The 21,834-nt window shown below is 48.6% G+C and overlaps 3 protein-coding genes across 8 annotated transcripts in view; all 3 read right to left on the bottom strand.

Moving 5' to 3' along the window:
- LOC128420164 (zinc finger protein OZF-like) overlaps window positions 1-8,138 on the bottom strand; it is a 44,615-nt gene extending 36,477 nt beyond the window's left edge. For 2 of the 5 annotated variants that reach the window (XM_053401685.1, XM_053401684.1), the window contains exons 1-3: window positions 6,011-7,137; window positions 5,737-5,818; window positions 5,389-5,471 (exon numbers count right to left, since the gene is read on the bottom strand). In XM_053401685.1, coding sequence (XP_053257660.1) covers window positions 5,389-5,471; window positions 5,737-5,818; window positions 6,011-6,532 — 687 coding nt within the window. In that variant the 5' untranslated portion in view covers window positions 6,533-7,137. Of the gene's footprint in view, window positions 1-5,388; window positions 5,472-5,736; window positions 5,819-6,010; window positions 7,138-7,747 lie in introns of those variants that run through there. The other 3 variants (XM_053401688.1, XM_053401689.1, XM_053401686.1) reach the window with 3 other exon arrangements.
- Window positions 1-20,140, bottom strand: part of LOC128420151 (zinc finger protein 665-like) — a 90,308-nt gene extending 70,168 nt beyond the window's left edge. The window contains exon 1 of the mRNA XM_053401653.1: window positions 20,077-20,140. The gene's annotated coding sequence lies outside the window, so the exon portion shown is untranslated. The remainder of the gene's footprint in view (window positions 1-20,076) is intronic.
- On the bottom strand, window positions 8,742-20,091 carry LOC128420152 (zinc finger protein 883-like). Of its 2 annotated transcripts, XM_053401658.1 has the most exons (6): window positions 20,077-20,091; window positions 18,371-18,865; window positions 17,667-17,748; window positions 16,973-17,055; window positions 16,549-16,675; window positions 8,742-13,892 (listed from the first exon to the last, which is right to left on the bottom strand). In XM_053401658.1, exons 2-6 carry the CDS (start codon window positions 18,782-18,784, stop codon window positions 11,986-11,988), a joined length of 2,613 nt encoding a protein of 870 aa, XP_053257633.1. In that variant the 5' UTR covers window positions 18,785-18,865; window positions 20,077-20,091; the 3' UTR covers window positions 8,742-11,985. The 2 variants fall into 2 exon arrangements, with proteins under 2 accessions (XP_053257633.1, XP_053257634.1); XM_053401659.1 differs by lacking the exons at window positions 16,973-17,055; window positions 18,371-18,865; window positions 20,077-20,091 and having other exon boundaries at window positions 17,667-17,751.
- Window positions 20,141-21,834: the final 1,694 nt, after the last annotated feature.

Consider the following 21,834-nt stretch of genomic DNA (forward strand, 5'->3'; position numbering starts at 1 on the left):
GTGATTTGTTTGGTGCAGGCTGCAGCCATGGACATGCTATGTGATCTGATGGTGAATTTGGGGTGACCCAATGCAAAGATCCTGAGGATCCATGTGGATTCATGCTTTGTAACCACGTTTTTGCACCACTGCAGCCCCAGGCAACAGTGGGTGTGTGATTTGTTTGGTGCAGGCTGCAGACATGGACATGCTATGTGATCTGATGGTGAATTTGGGGTGACCCAATGCAAAGATCCTGAGGATCCATGTGGATTCATGCTTTGTAACCACGTTTTTGCACCACTGCAGCCCCAGGCAACAGTGGGTGTGTGATTTGTTTGGTGCAGGCTGCAGACATGGACATGCTATGTGATCTGATGGTGAATTTGGGGTGACCCAATGCAAAGATCCTGAGGATCCATGTGGATCCATGCTTTGTAACCACGTTTTTGCACCAGTGTGCAGAGAAGCAGCTGGCTAAGAATGCAGGAGAGGGGTATAACGGGAGGGAGGAAAGGAAGGCAAAAGTCCCCCCCACACACACACACCCAAGCCAGCCCCCCCTCTCTCCCACCTCCATGTTTTCCCTAAAATGCTTCCCTGGACGCAGCACTACCGGAGGACGGAGATCCTTTCCTTTCCCCTCTGCTTGCCTGGAGGGAAGGGGTTGCCTGGAGGGGAGGGGATTTCCCTGCTCTTTGTTCCGTTTGAGCAAACAGCAACCGAAACAGAAGTGAGTGGGCAGTAAGACCCTGAGGCAGAATGCAGGAAAGCAACAGCTTCCTCTCTCACGGAGCTCCCTCCTCCCTTCTCCCTGACGCGTGCGATTGGATTTTTGTCTGATTTTTCCTCTGCGCTTGGGAGGGTCGGCTCCAGGGACCCCCCACATTCGCTCAATAACACGCACAGACATTTCCCCTTACTTTTTAGGAGAAAAAATCTGCGTGTTATAGAGAGAAAAGTACGGTAGTTTGTTTTCTTGAGAGATTTTTTGTAGTCCATTTGTTTTCAAAAATCGGTCAATGTCCATTTCTTTCTGCGTCTCCTGTGTATATAATTGTTTAAAGTACCTCTGGAAGCACTTTCTAATTTCCACTGGATTCTGTATATTCTTTCCTTCCACTTCTAAATTCGTAATAGTATTAAGTTTTTGTCTTTTTTTAATTTGCCAAGCCAGCAGTTTCCCACATTTGTTTGCCGATTCAAATGTCTTTTGTCTCATCTGTTTAATTTTCCATTCTATTTCCTGGTTCATCATTTTCATATATTGTACTTGATATAACTTTATCTCTTTCAGGATCTCCTGCGACTTTAGTTTCACTCTCAATTTCTTCTCTCCTTCCTTTATTTTCTCCAAAATCTTGTCTTTTTTCTCATTTTGAACTCTCTTCTTAATTGCATTCTGTTGTATCAGAAATCCTCTCATAACCGCTTTACTTGCGTCCCAGATTACTCTTTTTTCAGTAGTGGTGTTCATATTTATCTCAAAATAATCTCTCAAGGTTTTTTGGGCCTTCTTAGTCACTTATTCGTTCCTAAACAAAGTGTCATTCATCCTCCATCTAAAGGAACCAGTTGGTGTTAGTTTCATTTCCATCTTCACAGCATTATGATCGGAGTAAGTTTTAGGGCAAATTTCCACTTTTCTAATCTTCAGAGCCAACCCTCTAGTTACCCAAATTTGGTCAATTCTTGTCCATGTCATTTTGGCCTCAGAGAAGAAAGTTCCCTCTCTTCCCAAAGGGTTCTTCATTCTCCAGATGTCAACTAAATCCATATTGTCAGTCATATCAAAAAAAGTTTTTGGTAGTCTATCATCCTTGGTAACTACCTGTCTCAGTGCCTTGTCCATATTTGTAGACACCACTCCATTCATGTCCCCCGTCAAAATCATATTGTAATCCATATAGTCCATCAGAGTTTCATGTAACTTCTTGTAAAATTCCGATTTTCGCTCATTTGGTGCGTAAATGCCTACTATCAAAAATTTCTCTCCTTGTGATTGAATTTCAATTGCAACAAATCTTCCTTGGTCATCTTTAAATATAAATTTCGATGATAGGCTCTCCTTTACATAAAGGAGTACTCCTCTTTTTTTGACTTTATCTGATGAAATAAATTCTTGGCCCAATCTTTTGTTACTCAATATCTTCCTGTGTAGCCTTGTCACATGTGTTTCTTGCAAACAAATCAAGTCCAATTGTTCTTTTTTCAATAAATGAAAGACTCTCCGCCTTTTTTCTGGGGAGTTCAGTCCATTCACATTCCAGCTTAATACTTGCAGTGCCATGATGTAATTACTCTGATTTTCCTCCAACTGCACCCAATGCCTGCTCTTCTTCTGTTGGTAGTGTCGGTGTCACTAGGCGGTCCAGTCCAAAAGGTAGTGTTGCAATGTCCACTATTCCTCTTTTTGGTGATCTTCTGTCCAATGCTCTTTGCTCTAATCCTCTGTCTGGTGATCTTCTGTCCAGTGCTCTTGACTCTTTTCCAAGTTCCTTCTGCAGATCTTCCTCGTAGTTATTCAAAAACTTTGCTTTATCTTCTACTGATCTTATTTTTATTTTCCTTCCTTTAAAACTGAAGGATAGGCCTTGGGGAAATTCCCACCTAAAGATGATTTTGTTCCTTCTCAGCAGGGCAACCAAGTCTCCGTAATTCAGAGTGGGACCTCCCTTTTCCCCACTGTCTCTCTAGGACACCTGGCTCACAACAAGGCCAGCTTGTCTTCCCAATGTTCCTGTAAGTGAGGAGAAAATGCTTGCCATTTCTGTTTGCCACTGAGCAGTGCTTTGGAGTCACAAGACTCTGTTCACATTCCATACTGTTGGAAGTCTCACGGGAGACGGATGGGATGTTAGTGGTTTCCTGTTCCTTTGTTCCTTTGTTGTTCAGTTGCTCTCTGCTCTCACAGAGAGAGGATGTATTTTTCTGCCTGCGTAGCTAGATAATAAAACTCCTAGCAATGTAGCCCAAACCTCTCGTCTCTTCCCTGTGCTGGAAACTCTGCTGAATGGGGAATGTGCCTGGAGCCTTATCAGAGGCTCAGGTCGTCAATCACGTGGAGGCGATTCCGGAAGATGAGCTTTATCAGCTCGGTCGAACGGAGATCCCCAGAGGAACTACCAGGGAAGAAGTTTCCTTGAACTCGGTGCAATGAGTTCTGGGCAGACCTGCAGAATTCTCCAGTTCTAGGATTCTTCGACACCCCAGATCACTCTGTATCTGGGAAGGGACTGCAGCAGAGCTGTGAAGTCAAGGAGGGGGAGAAGAGGAGACAAGAAGACCAAGTTTTCTCTTGGCTAAAAACCAAACAAACACCCCAGAAGGAGCAGGAAAGGCCCAGAGGGGGAGAGGCTCTGCAAGGACATTCCCCTGGCAGGCCTTTTCCTCGCCAGGCTCTCCGGGCACCAGATAGGCTTTCATTTTGATGCCAAGGACATCCTGAAAGGACTTAGACCAGTCATGATGTGAAGGAGGTATTGAGGGAATAAATCATAATTTGGGTCAGCGCCCCTCCTCCTCCTGTGCATCTGGCCAGAGCCATGGCTGCTTTCCTGAGGCCCTTCCTCTGCTTCTGCCCCCATGGAGGGGCCCTGATGGGAGGCCGTGGGGGCTGCAGACAGGCCAGCCCTTCAAGAGCAAAAGGGGGCCATCTTGGAGGGGGGTAGGCATAATATTAAGCCTTACTGAGAGAGTCCGAGATCCCCCGATTCTCCTCCATGACTTCCTTATGGAGGGCTCTCTGGTCAGGATCCAGCAATGCCCATTCCACGTCTGTGAAATGGAAGGCTACATCTTCAAAGCACACTGGACCCTAAAAGAAAAAGGTTAGATAACATAAAGATGAACTGTTACGCTTTGTTGTTTTCTGCCTCTTCATTGATGTTCTGTATTAATTGGATTCTTTTTCTGCACATTTTATGGATGCATATTTTGATGTGTTAATGGAATTATTCATTGTGTATTTTAATGAGGGGCATTAAGAAACTGGTGTTCTTCAAATCATTCTTCAAATCCTGTGCACAAACATTCCCGTTTGCCACATGGAAGGATCCCTTCTTCTGTCCCTCTGTGCTGTTCTTGCCGGGTGGGGAGTGTTGGGATCCCAGAATGCTGTGTGAGATACTAAGTCTGCAGGCTTGAGTCGGCTAGCTGATGCAACTGGCTGATGCAATCGGCCTGCAATTCATTCTGTGCAAGTGCAGGGTCAGAATGATGTGGGTCAGAATAATGTGCTGTCAGTTGAGCAGTACATGTGAAAAGGATCTAGGAGTCTTGGTTGGCCACAAACTTGACATGAGCCAACAGTGTGACGCGGCAGCTAAAAAAGCCAATGCAATTCTGGGCTGCATCAATAGGAGTATAGCATCTAGATCAAGGGAAGTAATAGTGCCACTGTATTCTGCTCTGGTCAGACCTCACCTGGAGTACTGTGTCCAGTTCTGGGCACCACAGTTCAAGGAAGACACTGAGAAACTGGAACGTGTCCAGAGGAGGGCAACCAAAATGGTCAAAGGCCTGGAAACGATGCCTTATGAGGAACGGCTAAGGGAGCTGGGCATGTTTAGCCTGGAGAAGAGGAGGTTAAGGGGTGATACGATAGCCATGTTCAAATATATAAAAGGATGTCATATAGAGGAGGGAGAAAGGTTGTTTTCTGCTGCTCCAGAGAAGCGGACATGGAGCAATAGATCCAAACTACAAGAAAGAAGATTCCACCTAAACATTAGGAACAACTTCCTGACAGTAGAGCTGTTCGACAGTGGAATTTGCTGCCAAGGAGTGTGGTGGAGTCTCCTTCTTTGGAGGTCTTTAAGCAGAGGCTTGACAACCATATGTCAGGAGTGCTCTGATGGTGTTTCCTGCTTGGCAGGGGGTTGGACTCGATGGCCCTTGTGGTCTCTTCCAACTCTATGATTCTATGATTGGCTGTCCTTGGTTAAAAAGGGAAACCTGTCCAGAAGTAAAGGTGGTGGTGCAGAGGAGTGTGGTCAAAGAGAGTCTTCCTCTTTGCCTTAAGGTGCAGCCAGGTACTCCGTTTGACTGTATAAACTGCTCCTGTATTATAGCCTGTAGATATTTGTGTATATATAGCTCACAATAAATATACTGCACTGAAGAACCAGGAACTCTAAGCATTTCTGCTAAAGCACCACAAAGATTTCGCGACAGGGAGGACCCTCCTGAAGCCCTATAAACATCTTCAAGGTGCGCAGGGGAATGAGAGGGGAAAACCCCATTGTGGGACTGATGGGGTGAATCCTGGCCACTCTTTGGTATGGGGTGTGAACTGCTTAGAAGCCTATTTGAGCCTTCAACCCTCCTTCCTTGGCGGTTCCTTCCACCATTCCTCTGTGTCCACCAGTCCATGACATCCTCTCTCCCCACATGGCCCCTTCCTCCTACCTGCTCTGGGTCCACAGGGGCAGCTTCCCCTCCGCCACCAAGAAAAGATGGACAAGCAGGTCTTGCTGGCCTCGTTCCGTCTCCTGCGAGAGAAGAAGGTAAGTGGGAAGCCAAGAGCGCATGCTTCACTCCGAAGGAAAACTACAGGTGCGCCTTCAAACAAGTAGGAGTTGCCACCTAAATGTGGACGTTTGTACCCATTTGACATACTAGTTGTGCAAAAATACATCTCCCTTTCTCTGGGCTCTTGGCCCCTGTGAATTCTCCAATAAGATGAAAAGAATTCACAGATTAGTTTCAAAATCCACAACTTGTGAGCAGACAGAGAAAGAACTCCTTCCTCCTTACCCAGAGGCCTCCCTCTGGAGTCCAAGGGAGTCTTTTCTATCTCAGAGGAATCCGGACCTATTTCTGCTAACAGATCCTTCCCCTGAAAGAGCAACAAGGATTCAAAAAAAGTAGATTAGAAATGGAATGGCTTTGGACGCAAACAATTTAGGGCTATCCAATATCATTCCTTGGATGCTTTCCAAAAAAGGATGGGCCATTAGGAAATGATTTGGGAATATTCTCCCTCCTCTTTGGAGCCCCTGGGGAGTATCCAGAGGAAAGTCTCTCTCACCTGCTGCTCTGCCTGCTTCCTCTCCTCTGCCTGACTCAGGAGGAAACCTTCGGCCAGAGCCACTGCCTGGGAACTGGTCTCCGCTCCGCATTCCCTCACCCAGATCTCCACCTCCAGAGGAAGGACAGCCAGGAACTGCTCCAAGATCACCAGGTCCAACATCTGAGCTTTCGTGTGCCTTTCTGGCTTCAGCCATTGACAGCAAAGGTGGTAGAGTTGGCTGCAAACCTCTCGGGGTCCTTTGGCCTCCTGGTAGAAGAACTGACTGAGCTGCTGACTCTGCACCTCTGAGCAAAGGGTGTCCTCCTCACCCAGGATCTTCTGCACGGAGTCTTCATGGAATCCCCCATTGCTCTCAGTTTCCATGGCAAGGCCTCTTCCTGCTTCAGGGCCAGCTGAGTCTTGCTCATCCATCTCTATTCTCTTGACACCTCCAGGAGATCGGAAGGAGTCCCTAGGTCTTCTGCCAAGTTCTGCCTGTCCTACTGAGAGGTGCCAGAGAATCCTGTAAAGCAAATGCATTCTTCTACTACAAGATTGATACACAGTCAGGAGAAGAGAAATGTTCCCTGGGCCAGCATGGATGAGTCTGAATCACAGCCCAGACTCGGAGTTCAAGCACCATATTCCCATATTCTTAAGGCAGACTTCTGTCTTTGTTCTGAGGGCAACTCTCTCCCCCTTCAGAAGCATGGCTGCCTCCCACTGGGGGGCCTGGAGCCATCGCTAGCCCTCTGCTCCTCCCTGAATGGGCCTCATCCTCTTCTCAAGCCATCTCTTCCTCCTGTGGCAGGGAGTTCCATGGGTCTAACTGCGCACTGCGAGATGAAAGGACTTTGTTTAGCACAGAGGCCAAGTTTTTATTTCTGCCTCCAGATGTTTCCATCTGGCTGCCACCTGGGCTGATTCCTCAGTCCCATCAGGGTTCCTCTGCAGGCCCTTTTCTTCCTGACTCAGTGACCCCTCCCCAAAGGAGCAAGAGGAGTTGCAGACCTCCTGCTACTTGCAGCCTCCCTGGCTTTGCAGAGAGAAGGAGGGCAGAACCTCTTAGCGCTGGCTTGGGGATCCCCTTGCAGGAGCTGAGCAGAATCCCCACGGATCCGTCCCCTGGAGCCCTGGGTCACCCCGCCCCACTTCTCCCCAATGCACCCTAGGGCAGAAAAGAGAGGAAAATCACCAGATGCCAGAAGGGAAACTAAGGCAGCTCCTGCAGAGGAAATGAAAGCCCCTCCCCCTCTTGCAGGGAGGATCCTGGGAAGGAGGAAGGGGCATTTGCTTGGGAGGACCTTGTCCCCCCCTTATTCCCTGTCCTCTCTAGGAATGCAGCTCAGTCCTTTTAACCCTTGCTAGGAGGAGCAAACCAAGCTCACATTCTCTCTGTCAGACTCTTCCAGAAATGAACCCGAACAAGGCAGGAGAGCTCAGTGGGTAGAGCACGAGTCCTGCTTGGCAGGGGGTTGGACTCGATGGCCCTTGTGGTCTATTCCAACTCTATGATTCTATGAGTCTCTTTGATCTCAGGCCCCTGGGTTCAAGCCCCAGGCTGGGCAGATTTCTTCCGGGCCGGGGATGGGCTAGATGACTTTGGGGGTCCCTCATCATGACTCCCTGGCCCTCATGGCTGTTCTTCTGAGCCCTTGCAAAGCGGAGCTCGCCCTGCTCCCTTCTCTCTCTCAGGAGCCAGGGCCCCAGAGGGGTCTTCTTTGGGGGACCCCCCATCTCCCCAAGGCCACTCACCGGATCCCAGAAGGCGCCCCCAGGCAGCACTTGCGGAGCAGAGAGACAAAAGCCCTGATGGGGGCGGAGCTTTTCCTCTAGGGAGCCTCCTCCCTTTATTCCTCTCTAGGAAGCCAGCTTGGTGCCCCTTAACCCTTTTGCTGGTCCCTCTCTCCCTGCGGAGGAGCCCCGGGCGTGGCGCAGGCGCAGAGCTGCTCCCTCGGGGGACTTTGGGGGCCTGGCGAGCTTCTCCCTCCGCGGGGAACAGATTTCTGTACATCTCAAGAGCAACAAGAATGTATTCCTTCCCACCCTTTGCTTGAGAAGTAAAACTCTGCAAGTGTTTGGCTCCAGGGTCCCTTGAGAGAGAGTTGGTTCCGACTCTCTGAGCAAAGAGGAAGGAAAAGGGGGTCCTGCATGACCCCCTTTTCTAGGGGTGGGGGAGAGGGATTGGGCTCCAGGTCAAGAGAGCACCTTGTATCCTGGCACTGAAAAGACACCCTCCCGACACACACACACTTTGTGGCATCTCCTTTTGGCAAAGGGTCAAAACATAGTTCCAACTTGAAAACCACCTCCAGGACCAGGCACCCTCAATGGGCTTTGCACTACAACTCCCAACCGGGCCTGCCAGCAGAAGGCAGGGGGGATGGAAACAGCCGTCCAAAAGGTCCAGCCAGCTCCAGAGGCGACCCAAGGCTGCTCTCCAACGGGCGCTGCTCCAGGCATCTGAGTTGCCCAGTTCAAGGGACCTGGCAGGACAAAGAACCGGGGTTCCTGAATTGCAGGGGTTGGACTAGATGAGCCTGGAGTGTCCTCTTCCAGGATTCCTCATCTGGCTGCCAATGCCACGGCTGGAATGTCTCCCAAAACTGCCCCCCCCCCTTTCACAAGCAGCTCTTTCCCCCCTGTGTCTTAAACTACCCTTTGACTGGCAACCATCTCCAATCTCCTTGCTGGACAATCCCAACCAAAGATGCATTAGATTCTCTGAAATCTACTCAGGAGTCCTGTAGTGATTTCATGCTCTTTATTGCAGCTTGTAAAACAGTGATTTAATTGCCCCCAACCCTCAGGCTGTTATATACATTATTTACAGAATTAGTCCCGTCTGATTGGCTGATTCTGCTTCCCTCCTGGAGCCTGATTGGTCTTTTCCTGCAGGCCAATCGGTTGTTGCATTCTAGGATCCTACCAGCCTAATAGGCTGATTAACTACTTCATGGAGCCTGATTGGTCTTTCCCTGCAGGCCAATCAGTTGTTGCATTTTAGGATCCTACTTGCCTATTGTTCTAGGATCCAAGCTTAGTACATAAGCCCCCTCCCCTCTACGTTCCTGTTGCGCCCAGAAGGTTAGCATTCCTACTCGTTGAGATATGCCGGTCACCTACGTATGCCTTGTGGTCTTGGGTGTCTCAGTAGGGGTTCCTGGTTCTGGCTCTTGTTCCAGGGCTGCCGGATGTGACGGGGTCGTAGGGTTGGACGCCGCTGGTCCACTTGGTTGTGGTTCTGGTTCCTGTGGCTGCTCGGCCTCGGTCACTTCTGGACTTCCTAGTTCTGCCTCCCTTACCCGCTGCTCCTGCGGGTTTTCCTTAAAACAGGGTGGGGGGTTGAGAGGGCTTAGTCTTCCAAACAACCCTTTATCCATTAGATAGTAGACAAGCTTCCCAGTATAAGGAGAGGAAAGCAGACCCCTGAGCCCACCCCCCACAAATTCTGCCCGCATGCCTTGAGGCCCCAAGATGGGCGGAGGAAGGCCTGGAGGGCAGCTGCTGGCTGGGACTTTGATTGGGGCAGGGTGGGGGCACAGGGAGAGGGAGACAGGAAGACCGGCCAGGGGGTGGCACTGGGGGGATTTATTCACATTGATTTTCTATCCAAACCAGGCCTGGGCCTGGGCCAGCTTGCCAAAAATCTTAGACCCCACCAGGGAGGCGAGGACATGGCTGACCATTGGCACCGGTTATGCATGAGCCGTAAGGGCCTTGTTTATGATACATTTGTAGTCTGCGCAGTTGTGGACTGAGCCATTGGGCTTGACGGGTGTGATGACTGGGGTTTCTCAGGGGGCATTAGGCACGGGCTAGAGCCCTCCTTGCTCCACAAGCCAGTCTAATTCCACTCCCAGCCACTCCGCTCAAACCTTTGCTAAAATCCTCCTCTCCTCCCTCCTCTCCGTCTCAGAGGCTGGGCTTTCTGTCTCATCTCAAGAACTGCCAAAGCGCCCGCAATTGCCTCTTATCTCCCACCCAAACCGTCCACATCAATCCTAAGCGTCTCCTGTTCTGATTTCCATTTTTTGTCTTCTTTTCCAGCTTTTCAGACTTCACCTCCCTTCCTTTCATGGAGACATCTAGTGCTTCTGTTTCCTTTGTCAGTGTCTCTACTTTAGTGGTCAAATTTGTCTCCATTTAATGATTTTTATCAATTCGGGCTAATAGCTTCTCCAAATTTAACACAGGCCTGGTGTTAACTGTTTTTGAACTGCCATATTCAAAATCTCCCTCTCCCTGTTTTCCAGCAGCACCTTATCAGTTTGTCAAGGCCACAGAATAACTCTTTCCCAAGAGATCCTGTTTCCTGCATTTTTCCAGCCCTCCCTCTTCCTTCCAGCCTGATACCCAACACACATAATATGTTTAACATAAAATCCAATTTCTTAAATTAAGATTCGAATTAAACAAATGAACCAAATAATTACTTTAAAAGAAGAACCATAAAAAAGAAAAAAAGAATGTTCAAGAGGACATAGCAATTTAGATGTCCAGATAAGAGTGGTTGTCTTGCAGGAATCCAATTCTCTTTAAGTGGCTCAGAGTAGAAGAAATATTTTTCTTCAAAGAGAAAAAAACTTGTCAAAACCTGTCTTGATTTTAGCTTTTTCAGCCAGCTCTAGGTACCTTTAAGAGCTCCAATTCTATTTTTAAAAAGAACTTTAAAAATGAGACCAGACTTTCATAAATCCCTCCGATCACACTCTTGGCATTTAAATGGTTTCTGCCCTGTAAGAATTCTCTAATGGGAAGTGTGTTGGGAGCTCTGACGGAAGCTTTTTCCACATTCCAGGCACTGATAGGGTTCTCCCCTGTATGAATTCTTTGATGGGAAGTGAAACTGCAGTTTTGACTGAAGCTCTTTCCATATTCCACGCACTGATAGGGTTCTCCCCTGTATGAATCCTTCCCCCCCCCCAAAAAAATTAATTTTTATTAACAGGCCAATCAAATCACATTAATTCCAAATCACATTAATTCCAAATTACACAGCCAAATTTTTAAATTTTTTGTTGGGGGTACCCATGCTTCGAGCTCAGAAAGGGTTCCAAACATCTCTCTTGCTGCTGCTTTAATGTACACAGTTCTGTATTCACATTTCTGTTCAATCTTCACTTTGTTATTTTCCTCATCTTCTTGTTGTTATTATTATCATGTATTCCTTTTTGTGATCTCTGATAGTCTCCACAAGCGGGTTGAAAACAAACGTTATATCCTGTGTGGGTTTTGCACTCCTCCAAGAGCCATATCAAGAAAGACAGACGCCATTTCCACACCTCCGTACAAAGCATTCCCAAAGTCTGTCCGTTAACTTCCACAGGCCAGCCAGTCTTCCTCAATTTTCTCAGGGGGCCCTGCCAGGTCAAACTCACAGTCCGATATAATAACAAACCATGGTCCTCCTCCCCCTCGATCTTCCTGTGGCCGGGCCTGCCGTAACAAATCTCTTTATAACTGCGTCACAAAGAGCTTCCATTCCTTTCCCGATGTTCCCACTAGCCATGTCTTTGATTAGTAATTTATTTCCACGCAGTTCTTAATCATCCTGCTTGTAATCAGTAATTGCAACGGTTCTTTCTTGGGAGGAGGGTTGTTGGGTACTCACATAAGATAAAAAAAGAAGTTTTTCCTCCCCCCTTTTCAGCCCTGCTCCGACATACCAATCCTTTGATGAATCTTCTTCTTGATTTATTGTTGAATCCAGCCCGTCGCTCCACTTCACAGAGATCACTTTAATTAGCAGACTTAACTCCCGATCTTCGCTCAAAATATGTGCATTTGCTTCTTTCTAATTGTTTACTTTGAGCTCCTGCAACCAGGCGTGCAATCAGAGACAGCGTCCGGGAGAGCCGTGCCACACAAGGGCTGTGTGCCTAGTGCCCTCACCCCCTTCTTTCGGATCAGGGGGTGATTTATGGCAACTGCAGGCAAGGGCAGTGTTCCCCATTCCCTTGGGGTAACAAGTAAGGCTGCATACTCCGATATCAGCCTCTTAATTTCCTCGTGTGAGACGGAGAGATGGTATTGTCGGCCATCTTCCAATGAGCCCCTAGCGGCCCCCTCTCCCCTGTATGAATCCTTTGATGGGAAGTGAGATGGGCCCTCTGATTAAAGCTCTTTCCACATTCCAAGCACTGATAGGGTTTCTCCCCTGTATGAATCCTTTGATGGGAAGTGAGATGGGCACTCCGATTGAAGCTCTTTCCACATTCCATGCACTGATAGGGTTTTTCCCCTGTATGAATTCTTTGATGTGAAGTGAAACTGTGCTTTCTAGTGAAGCTCTTTCCACATTCCAGGCACTGATAGGGTTTTTCCCCTGTATGAATTCTTTGATGGGCAGTGAGATGGGAGCCCTGACTGAAGCTCTTTCCACATTCCATGCATTGATATGGTTGCTCTCCTGTATGAATTCTACGGTGGGCAGTGAGATTGTATCTGTGACTGAAGCTCTTTCCACATTCCACGCACTGAAAGGGTTTCTCCCCTGTATGAATTCTACGATGGGAAGTGAAACTGCGGTTTTGACTGAAGCTCTTTCCACATTCCATGCACTGATAGGGTTTTTCCCCTGTATGAATTCTACGATGGGAAGTGAGATCATGGCTGTGACTGAAGCTCTTTCCACACTCCAAGCAGAGATATGGTTTCTCCCCTGTATGAATTCTACGATGGGAAGTGAGATTGTGGTTGTGACTGAAGCTCTTTCCACACTCCAAACAGTGATATGGTTTCTCCCCTGTATGAATTCTACGATGGGAAGTGAGATTGTGGCTATGACTGAAGCTCTTTCCACATTCCACGCACTGATATGGTTTCTCCCCTGTATGAATTCTTTGATGGGACGTGAAACTGCGGTTTTGACTGAAGCTCTTTCCGCATTCCACGCACTGATAGGGTTGCTCCCCTGTATGGATCCTTTGATGGGAAGTGAGATGGGCACTCTGATTGAAGCTCTTTCCACATTCCACGCACTGATAGGGTTTCTCCCCTGTATGAATCCTTTGATGGGAAGTGAGCTTGGCCCTGTGATTGAAACTCTTTCCACATTCCAAGCACGGATAGGGTTTCTCCCCTGTATGAATCCTTTGATGAGAAGACAACTTTGCCCTCTGATTGAAACTCTTTCCACATTCCAAACACTGATAGGGTTTCTCCCCTGTATGAATCCTTTGATGGGAAGTGAGATGGGCACTCCGATTGAAGCTCTTTCCACATTCCACGCACTGATACGGTTTTTCCCCTGTATGAATTCTTTGATGGGCAGTGAGATGGGAGACCTGACTGAAGCTCTTTCCACATTCCAGGCACTGATATGGTTGCTCCCCTGTATGAATTCTACGGTGGGCAGTGAGACTGTACCTGTGACTGAACCTCTTTCCACATTCCAAGCACTGAAAGGGTTTCTCCCCTGTATGAATTCTTTGATGGGAGGAGAGAGAGGAGCTATCAGTGAAGCTCTTTCCACATTCCATGCACTGATAGGGTTTCTCCCCTGTATGAATTCTACGATGGGAAGTGAGATCGTGGCTGTGACTGAAGCTCTTTCCACATTCCAAGCAGTGATATGGTTTTTCCCCTGTATGAATTCTACGATGGGAAGTGAGATTGTGGCTGTGACTGAAGCTCTTTCCACACTCCAAGCAGTGATAGGGTTTCTCCCCTGTATGAATTCTACGATGGGAAGTGAGATGGGCACTCCGAGTGAAGCTCTTTCCACATTCCAAGCACTGATAGTGTTTCTTCTCAAGGGGATTTCTTTGATGGGAAGTGGAATGGGAGCTCTGACTGAAGCTCTCTCCACAGTCTGAATCCTGATTTGGCTCCTCCACTCTGTGGATTTCGTTGTGGTCTCCCTTGTTCTTCATTTCCAATTCATCACCACCTGAAACTAAGAGGCAAACGGATTAGAGTTTCGGGAAGAAGTGCAGTCCCAAATTATGGAACAATGCTAATTAATGCTTGGGACAGGGGAAGAACTGAAGGGAGTTAGATGTTATAATGTTCCTTTTGTTCTGTAAAAATGTCTAGTTTTGTATACAAATCAAGTTGAATATTATGTTTTCTCTCTCTAGTTTTTTTAAAGTACAGCTTAACCTGGTAACGTCATTTTGTTCAAATTTAAATATGGATCTGTACTATCTTCATAAATAAAATGTGCTTTTATTATTATAGAAATGGTGGCCAAAGTGGGAAAGTTCCCTGTCCAAAATTAAGATATACAGTGGTACCTCGGTTTATATACACTTCAGGTTACATACGCTTCAGGTTACAGACTCTGCTAACCCAGAAATAATGCTTCAGTTTAAGAACTTTGCTTCAGGATAAGAACAGAAATCATGCCCTGGCAGCGCGGCGGCAGCAGGAGACCCCATTAGCTAAAGTGGTGCTTCAGGTTAAAAACAGTTTCAGGTGAAGAACGGACCTCCGGAACTAATTAAGTACTTAACCCGAGGTACGACTGTATTCAGTATGCTAAGTTGTTCAATATGCAGTAATAAATCTAAACAAATTTTAAGAGCTGGAGAAATATTTGGGAACATTGACTCTGGACTGACTTGGTCATAGTCAGCTGCCTTGTGGTGGGCGATGTAAGAGTAGCGGAATGAACTTCTGTGTGCTGAAAAACACATTTTGTATATTGAACAAATGTGTGTAGCAGCTGCCAAATTTAAATTTCTTTAGTGGCTAAACATTTAATGATGATGTGCATCACCTTAAACCAATTTGGATGTTTTCTTAAATTCTCAACATCACAGAATGCAGCAGAAACATGTAATATCAGTATTATTATTATTATTCAAGTTTCCTTACAGTGCTACCTCAGGTTATATATGCTTCAGGTTACAGACACCGCTAACCTAGAAATGGTACCTCGGGTTAATAATAACAATAATAATAATTTTTATTTATACCCACTCGCCCCAGCCAATGCCAGGCTCAGAGCGGCTTACAAGCAATAATAAAAACAAGTTGAATAATTACAACTTAAAAACAATATTAAAATACAACATTAAAATATTGAAACATTAAAATATTAAAATGTAGCCTCCTCACAGAAGGAAAAGAAAAAAGAAAGAGAGGGAGGGAATCAAATTGGCTCCAAGCCAAAGGCCAGGCGGAACAACTCTGTCTTACAGGCCCTGCGGAAAGAAATCAGATCCTGCAGGGCCCTGGTCTCATGAGGCAGAGGGTTCCACCAGGCCGGAGCCAGAGTTGAAAAGGCCCTGGCTCTGGTTGAAGCCAATCTAACTTCCTTAGGGCCCGGGACCTCTAGGGTGTTGCTATTTATGGACCCTGAGGCTCTCCGTGGGGCATACCGGGAGAGGCGGTCCCGTAGGTACGAGGGGCCTAGGCCGTGAAGGGCTTGAAAGGTCAAAACCAGCACCTTAAATCTGACCCTGTACTCCACCGGGAGCCAGTGCAGCTGGAAAAGCACTGGATGAATATGCTCCCAAGGCAGAGACCCCGTGAGGAGCCTCGCTGCAGCATTCTGCACCTGCTGGAGTTTCTGGGACAGCTTCAAGGGCAGCCCCGCGTAGAGCGAATTACAGTAGTCAAGCCTGGAGATGACCGTCGCATGGATCACTGTGGTCAGGTCAGGGCAGGAAAGGTAAGGGACCAACTGCTTGATGCGGCGAAGGTGGAAAAACGTCGCCTTGGCTGTTGCTGTAACTTGCGCCTCCATGGAAAGGGAGGCGTCAAGGATTACACCCAAACTCTTAACGGAAGGCAATGGCACTAATTGGACCCCCGCAAGAGAACTTTGCTTCAGAATGAGAACAGAAATTGTGCTCTGGCAGCGCAGCGGCAGCAGGAGACCCCATTAGCTAAAGTGGTGCTTCAGGTTAAAAACAGTTTCAGGTTAAGAACGGACCTCCGGAACGAATTAAGTTCTTTACCCGAAGTACCACTGTACTTAAATGTTACATTATTGTGAGAAGTTACAGGGGACGAGGCAGGGGGCCTTCTCGGTAGGGGCACCCACCCTGTGGAACGCCCTCCCATCAGATGTCAAGGAAATAACTATGCAACTTTTAGAGGACTTCTGAAGGCACCTCTGTGTTGGGAAGTTTTTAATGTTTGATGTTTTATTATGTTTTTCTATTTGTTGGAAGTTGCCCAGAGTGGCTGGGGCCACCCAGTCAGATGGGCAGGGTGAAAATAATAAAATTATCATTATTGTTACTACAGGGTTCACTGCCTGAGATTCAAAAAGCCTGGCTCTTTTCTGGGATGGAGTTTGTTTGGTTCAGTCGTGGAATCTGTCAAGCAACTCTTTGGTCAAAAATCACTCTGAATCCTACATTTAAGAAGGCCTGGGCAGTTCAGACAGCCTGATCATGGTTTTAAATGACAGAACTGGAGGAAGAATATTCACATGGAAAACAATCAATAGCCATCCATCCAAGGTTTGCTGTGGGAGTGTTAACATCCCAGGTGCTGTGGGTGGCGCTGTTGAGCCCCATCGAAATATCAGAGGTTCATCATCTAGAGAGATGTCTTGAATTACAAAACAGATAGGATGATCCAATAGGGAGCCTTACCGAGAGAGTCCAAGATCCCACGACTCTCCTCCATGACTTCCTTATGGAGAGCTCTCTGGTCAGGATCCAGCAACGCCCACTCCTCGTCTGTGAAATGGACAGCCACATCTTCAAAGCACACTGGACCCTAACAGAAAAGGAAAAAGGCTGTCCTCTTAGAGAACATTCACTTGGCTCTGTTGTTTTCTACAGTGGCCAGACCCCTCTCTGCCTTCCTCATCCCTCTCTCCTGCTGCAGCTTCTGCCTCGGAGTCTGGGCTGCTCTCTGCCACAGACTCCCTCTGCTCCCTGAGCCCTCTTCCCTCTCCAGCTTCAGACACCTCCTCCTCCTCCCAGTCGGCTCCCTCTTCTCTGGCTCCTCCCACCATTCCTCTGCATCCAACTGTGTCCAGCCAGTCTGCATCCCAGCGCTCCTTCCCCCTACCTGATCTGGGTCCACAGCTGCTGCCTCCCCTCCACCACCATGAAAAGATGAGGGAGCAGGTCTTGGTGGCATCATTCCGTCTCCTGGGAGAGAAAATGTAAGTGGGAAACTGCAAGTGCATCTCTAAGTACAGATGGGGCTTGTCAAAGTCTCCCCTGCTAGCTTCCGGTTCCGCTCTGCTTTATTGGAGGCAGCGGGAGATCGTTGGCAAAGGAAAAACAAGGATGATTGAGGGTAATTCTCCTTGCAAGTTGCCCCCAGGGACAGGGGGGAACGGGCTTCACTCCCAGTTCGTCTTGGTACCAGGTTCCGGCTCCGGCATGGATTGCGGGAGGCAGGGAGGCGCTGAGTGCAAAAGCTCTTCATCTGCCAAAAACTCTCCTTCGCTGCCATTAAGAAGCAGAGGTTCTCCTGTCAATTAGAGCTCAATTTGGACTAATGTACAGGCGTTGCTGGAAGAGATGAGCTCATAAACTGCGGAATTGAACCAGCTGCAGTAAAAGTCTCCCCTGCTGAGTACATTTGGACTCATTTGTACCCATTTCATATAATAGTTGTGCAAAAATACATCTCCCCCCACCCCGAGCTCTGGGCTCCAGGTGTCTTCCCCCATAAGATGTAAAGAAATCACAGATTAGTTTCAAAACCAAGAGAATGTGACAAAACGGGGGAGAAAACACTCCTTCCTCCTTACCCAGAGGCCTCACTCTGGCGTCCAGCGGAGTCTTCTCTGCCTCAGAAGAATCAAGACCCATTTCTGCCAAAAGATCCTTCCTCTGAAAGAGCAACAAGGATTCAAAACAGAGAATGGGGAGAAGGGTTAGAGAAGGAATGGCAGAGGCAAGCGCTTTCGGGGGACAGAGGTGAAAGCTGCTTCCTGCTTCTGCTAGACTGGTGTCTGGGGTTGGCTGCCAGGACCATGAAACATTGGTCCTCAAGGATCTTCACTGGCTCCCAGAACGTTTCCCAGCACAATTCAAAGTGTTGGCCTCAAAGGCCCAGTATACCCAAAGGAGCGTCTCCATGAACTGAGGTCCAGTTCCGAGGGTCTTCTGCTGATTCCCTCACTGTGGTAAGTGAAGTTACAGGGAACCAGGCAGAAGACCTTCTCCACAGTGGCCCCACCCTGGGGAATGCCCTCCCATCAGGTGAGAAGGAGATAAAAAACTGCATAACTTTTAGAAGACACCTGATGCCTTCTTATGCTTTTATATGTGCTGGAAGGCACCCAGCCACATGGGTGTGGTATTAATAATAAGAAGAAGAGGAAGAAGGAGAAGGAGAAGATCTGTTCCTAGATGCTTTCCAAAAAAGGATGGGCCATTAGGAAATGATTTGGGAATACTCTCCCTCCTCTTTGGAGCCCCTGGGGAGTATCCAGAGGAAAGTCTCTCTCACCTGCTGCTCTGCCTGCTTCCTCTCCTCTGCCTGACTCAGGAGGAAACCTTCGGCCAGGGCCACCGCCTGGGAACTGGTCTCCGCTCCGCATTCCCTCACCCAGATCTCCACCTCCAGAGGAAGGACAGCCAGGAACTGCTCCAAGATCACCAGGTCCAACATCTGAGCTTTCGTGTGCCTTTCTGGCTTCAGCCACTGATGGTCAAGGTGGTAGAGTTGGCTGCAAACCTCTCGGGGTCCTTTGGCCTCCTGGTAGCAGAACTGCCTGAGCTGCTGGCTCTGCACCTCTGAGCAAGGGGTGTCCTCCTCACCCAGGATCTTCTGCATGGAGTCTTCATGGAATCCCCCACTACTCCCCGTTTCCAGGGCGTGGCCTCTTCCTGCTTCAGGGCCAGCTGAGTCTTGCTCATCCATCTAGGCTCTCCGGAAGTCTCCAAGAGATCAGAAGGAGTCCCTTCGTCCTCTGCCAAGTTCTAGTGCAAGGCGCAACAAATCCTACAAATCAAACACATTCTTCTATTGTAAGATCAAAGCACAGCCAAGAGAAGAAGAAAGTTCTCTGAGGAATCGTGGGGAGAGAAGGAGGAGGAAGAAGTCATAACTGTGAATGACAAGTGAGTCATTTATATGACGTGTAATTTGGAGCCAGGGCAATAGTGGGGGTCCCTCCCAACCCCACTTCATAGTCCAGAGCTTCGCCCCAAGCCAGCCATATCTGCTTGGGCGGCTTGGTGAGCAGCAGGGCCCATGTCTAGCTCCAGCCACCATCCCTTGGGGACTTCCTGCTCTGGATCCGAGGGAACGGTGGCAAGGCCCTCTGGGTGGAACTGCCCTGGAAGACGCCTCAGAAACTGGACTTTCCATCAAATAAAGAATTAGGGAGGGGAAATGGCCGACATACAGAGATTTATGAATAGAGAGAGAAGGGAAGTGTCATCTTCATGGTATTTCCCTCTTAATATACTTCTCCCTCATAATAATGTCCCTCCTAATGTACTTCTCCCTCATAATAACGTCCCTCTTAATATACTTCTCCCTCATAATAATGTCCCTCTTAATATACTTCTCCCTCATAATAATGTCCCTCTTAATATCCTTCTCCCTCACAATTATGTCCCTCTTAATATACTTCTCCCTCATAATAATGTCCCTCTTAATATACTTCTCCCTCATAATAATGTCCCTCTTAATATACTTCTCCCTCATAATAATGTCCCTCTTAATATCCTTCTCCCTCACAATTATGTCCCTCTTAATATACTTCTCCCTCATAATAATGTCCCTCTTAATATACTTCTCCCTCATAATAATGTCCCTCTTAATATCCTTCTCCCTCACAATTATGTCCCTCTTAATATACTTCTCCCTCATAATAATGTCCCTCTTAATACACTTCTCCCTCATAATTATGTCCCTCTTAATATACTTCTCCCTCATAATAATGTCCCTCCTAATGTCCTTCTCCCTCACAATTATGTCCCTCTTAATACACTTCTCCCTCATAATTATGTCCCTCTTAATATCCTTCTCCCTCACAATTATGTCCCTCCTAATGTCCTTCTCCCTCCTCACTGTCTTCCAGTCCCACCTCCCTGGCCAGGGCCTGAGGTCCCTCTGCTCCCTCCCGGACCCCCAGCCTCTCTTCCCTCCCCTTCCCGCCTCCCGGGGCAGGGAGTTCCCCAGGCTTCCCCCGAGAGGAGACCCACCAGAGCCCGGCCGGCGAAGGCGAGGCCGCTCTGGCCCAGGAGACCCTCTGGCCGGAAGGGACGTCACAGGGAGGAGGAGCGGCCCGCCTTCCTTTCCTGTCCTCTCTAGGAAGCCAGCTCGGCGCCCCTTAACCCTTCTCTCTCCCTGCGGAGGAGCCCGGAGCGTCGCGCAGGCGCAGAGCTTCCCCTTCCGGGGGGGGGGCAGGGAGGGAGCCGGACCCAGAACCCGGGACTGGGCGCGTGTGCGTGTGAAGGGGGAACCCGTGTCCGGGAGGAGGAGCCCGTCTCTCTGCCTGGAGCTGCGAAGGGGCGTCTGGGCGGGGGAGAGGGGGGTCTTGGGGGGGCCAGATGGGGGACCCGGGGGTGTCTCTTCTCCGGGGGGGGGCGAGTCTCTCTTGGGGGCCCAGCAAGAGGGGGTCCCGGGGGGGCTGGAGGGGGGAGACATTGCCAGACATGGCTGGGGGGGCCATTCTGTGTTGTCCCATCTGCTGCTTTGTGTCTGTATTTCAGCCATCAAGATCCTATGTTCTTCTCTGTTAGCGAAGTCGCCTTGGAAGCAACACAGGAGCAGCCAAGGGGGTTTTCCTAGGAAGCCTTTTATTCCCCCTCTGGTGACATTGTTATAAGTTTGTGGGTGCCCAAGCCCCGTAAAATACCTCAATTTCATAAATGTTGGAATTGGATTTGGACTTGGGTTGCCAACACCGGGGGCCAGACCCGTGTGGATGAAACGGTGTGTTTGACGCTCCTCATCCTCTGGAATCAGCGTGTCTTCACAGCTCCTTCAACCAGGCAAGGAAGGACGCCTGGATCCAGAATTGGCCCCCACAGTCACTGAGGGCCTCATGGTTGAAACCGTGTTTAGGGAAGACAGTCTTACTCAGCTAGGAGGGACGCCAGAGAAGAAGGGTTGCCATGTGTCCTCTTTTCCCAGGACACGTCCTCTTTTTCAGGGGTAAAATTTCTGTCCAGGTGGATTTTTTTGTCAAAATGTCTCTGGCCAGACGTTCTGGAGGAGACATAAGTGGGGGTGGAAGACTTGCTTTCCTCTTCTCTTCTCCTGCCCCCCTCAGCAAAACATCTCACAGCTTCTCTAGCCTACCTATAGTAGGAGTATTGAAAGTGAGAGTCATCATCGCGTCCTCGTTTTTGCTCCTCACAATCTGCCCACCCTCCCAGAGAAGGGCAACCAAGGAGATGAAGACTCCGTCCTCTTCCTTGTGAAGGCAGGTTGCTCTTGCTCCTTGTCCGCCTTCCAAAATGAAGAGCAGAATCCTAAAGTTGTTAGGGACCCCAAGGTCCATCTAGGCCAGGGGAGGCAACCTAAGGCCCGGGGGCCGGATGTGGCCCAATCGCCTTCTCAATCCGGCCCCCGGACGGTCCGGGAATCAGCGTGTTTTTACATGAGTAGAATGTGTCCTTTTACTTAAAATGCATCTCTGGGTTATTTGTGGGGCATAGGAATTCGTTCATCCCCCCCAAAAAAATATAGTCCGGCCCCCCACAAGGTCTGAGGGACGGTGACCTGGCTCCCGGCTGGAAAAGCTTGCTGACCCCGGATCTAGGGCTGTTTTTAAATGTCCCAACGCTGCCTGGCACTGGTCCCTCCAAATGCTCTTGTCTGGCTGGTCTTTCTTCTCCCAGTCATGTCAAGGAGCAGCATGGGGGCTAAAAGGAGGAATAAATGGAGGACAATATCCCTGTCCCCCCAGAAAAGCTCTTCTTTCTCTTTTTGTGGAGGGTCCAGGCCCCTCTTGA

Source organism: Podarcis raffonei, chromosome 8, assembly GCF_027172205.1.
Source record: "Podarcis raffonei isolate rPodRaf1 chromosome 8, rPodRaf1.pri, whole genome shotgun sequence".
Taxonomy (NCBI): domain Eukaryota; kingdom Metazoa; phylum Chordata; class Lepidosauria; order Squamata; family Lacertidae; genus Podarcis; species Podarcis raffonei.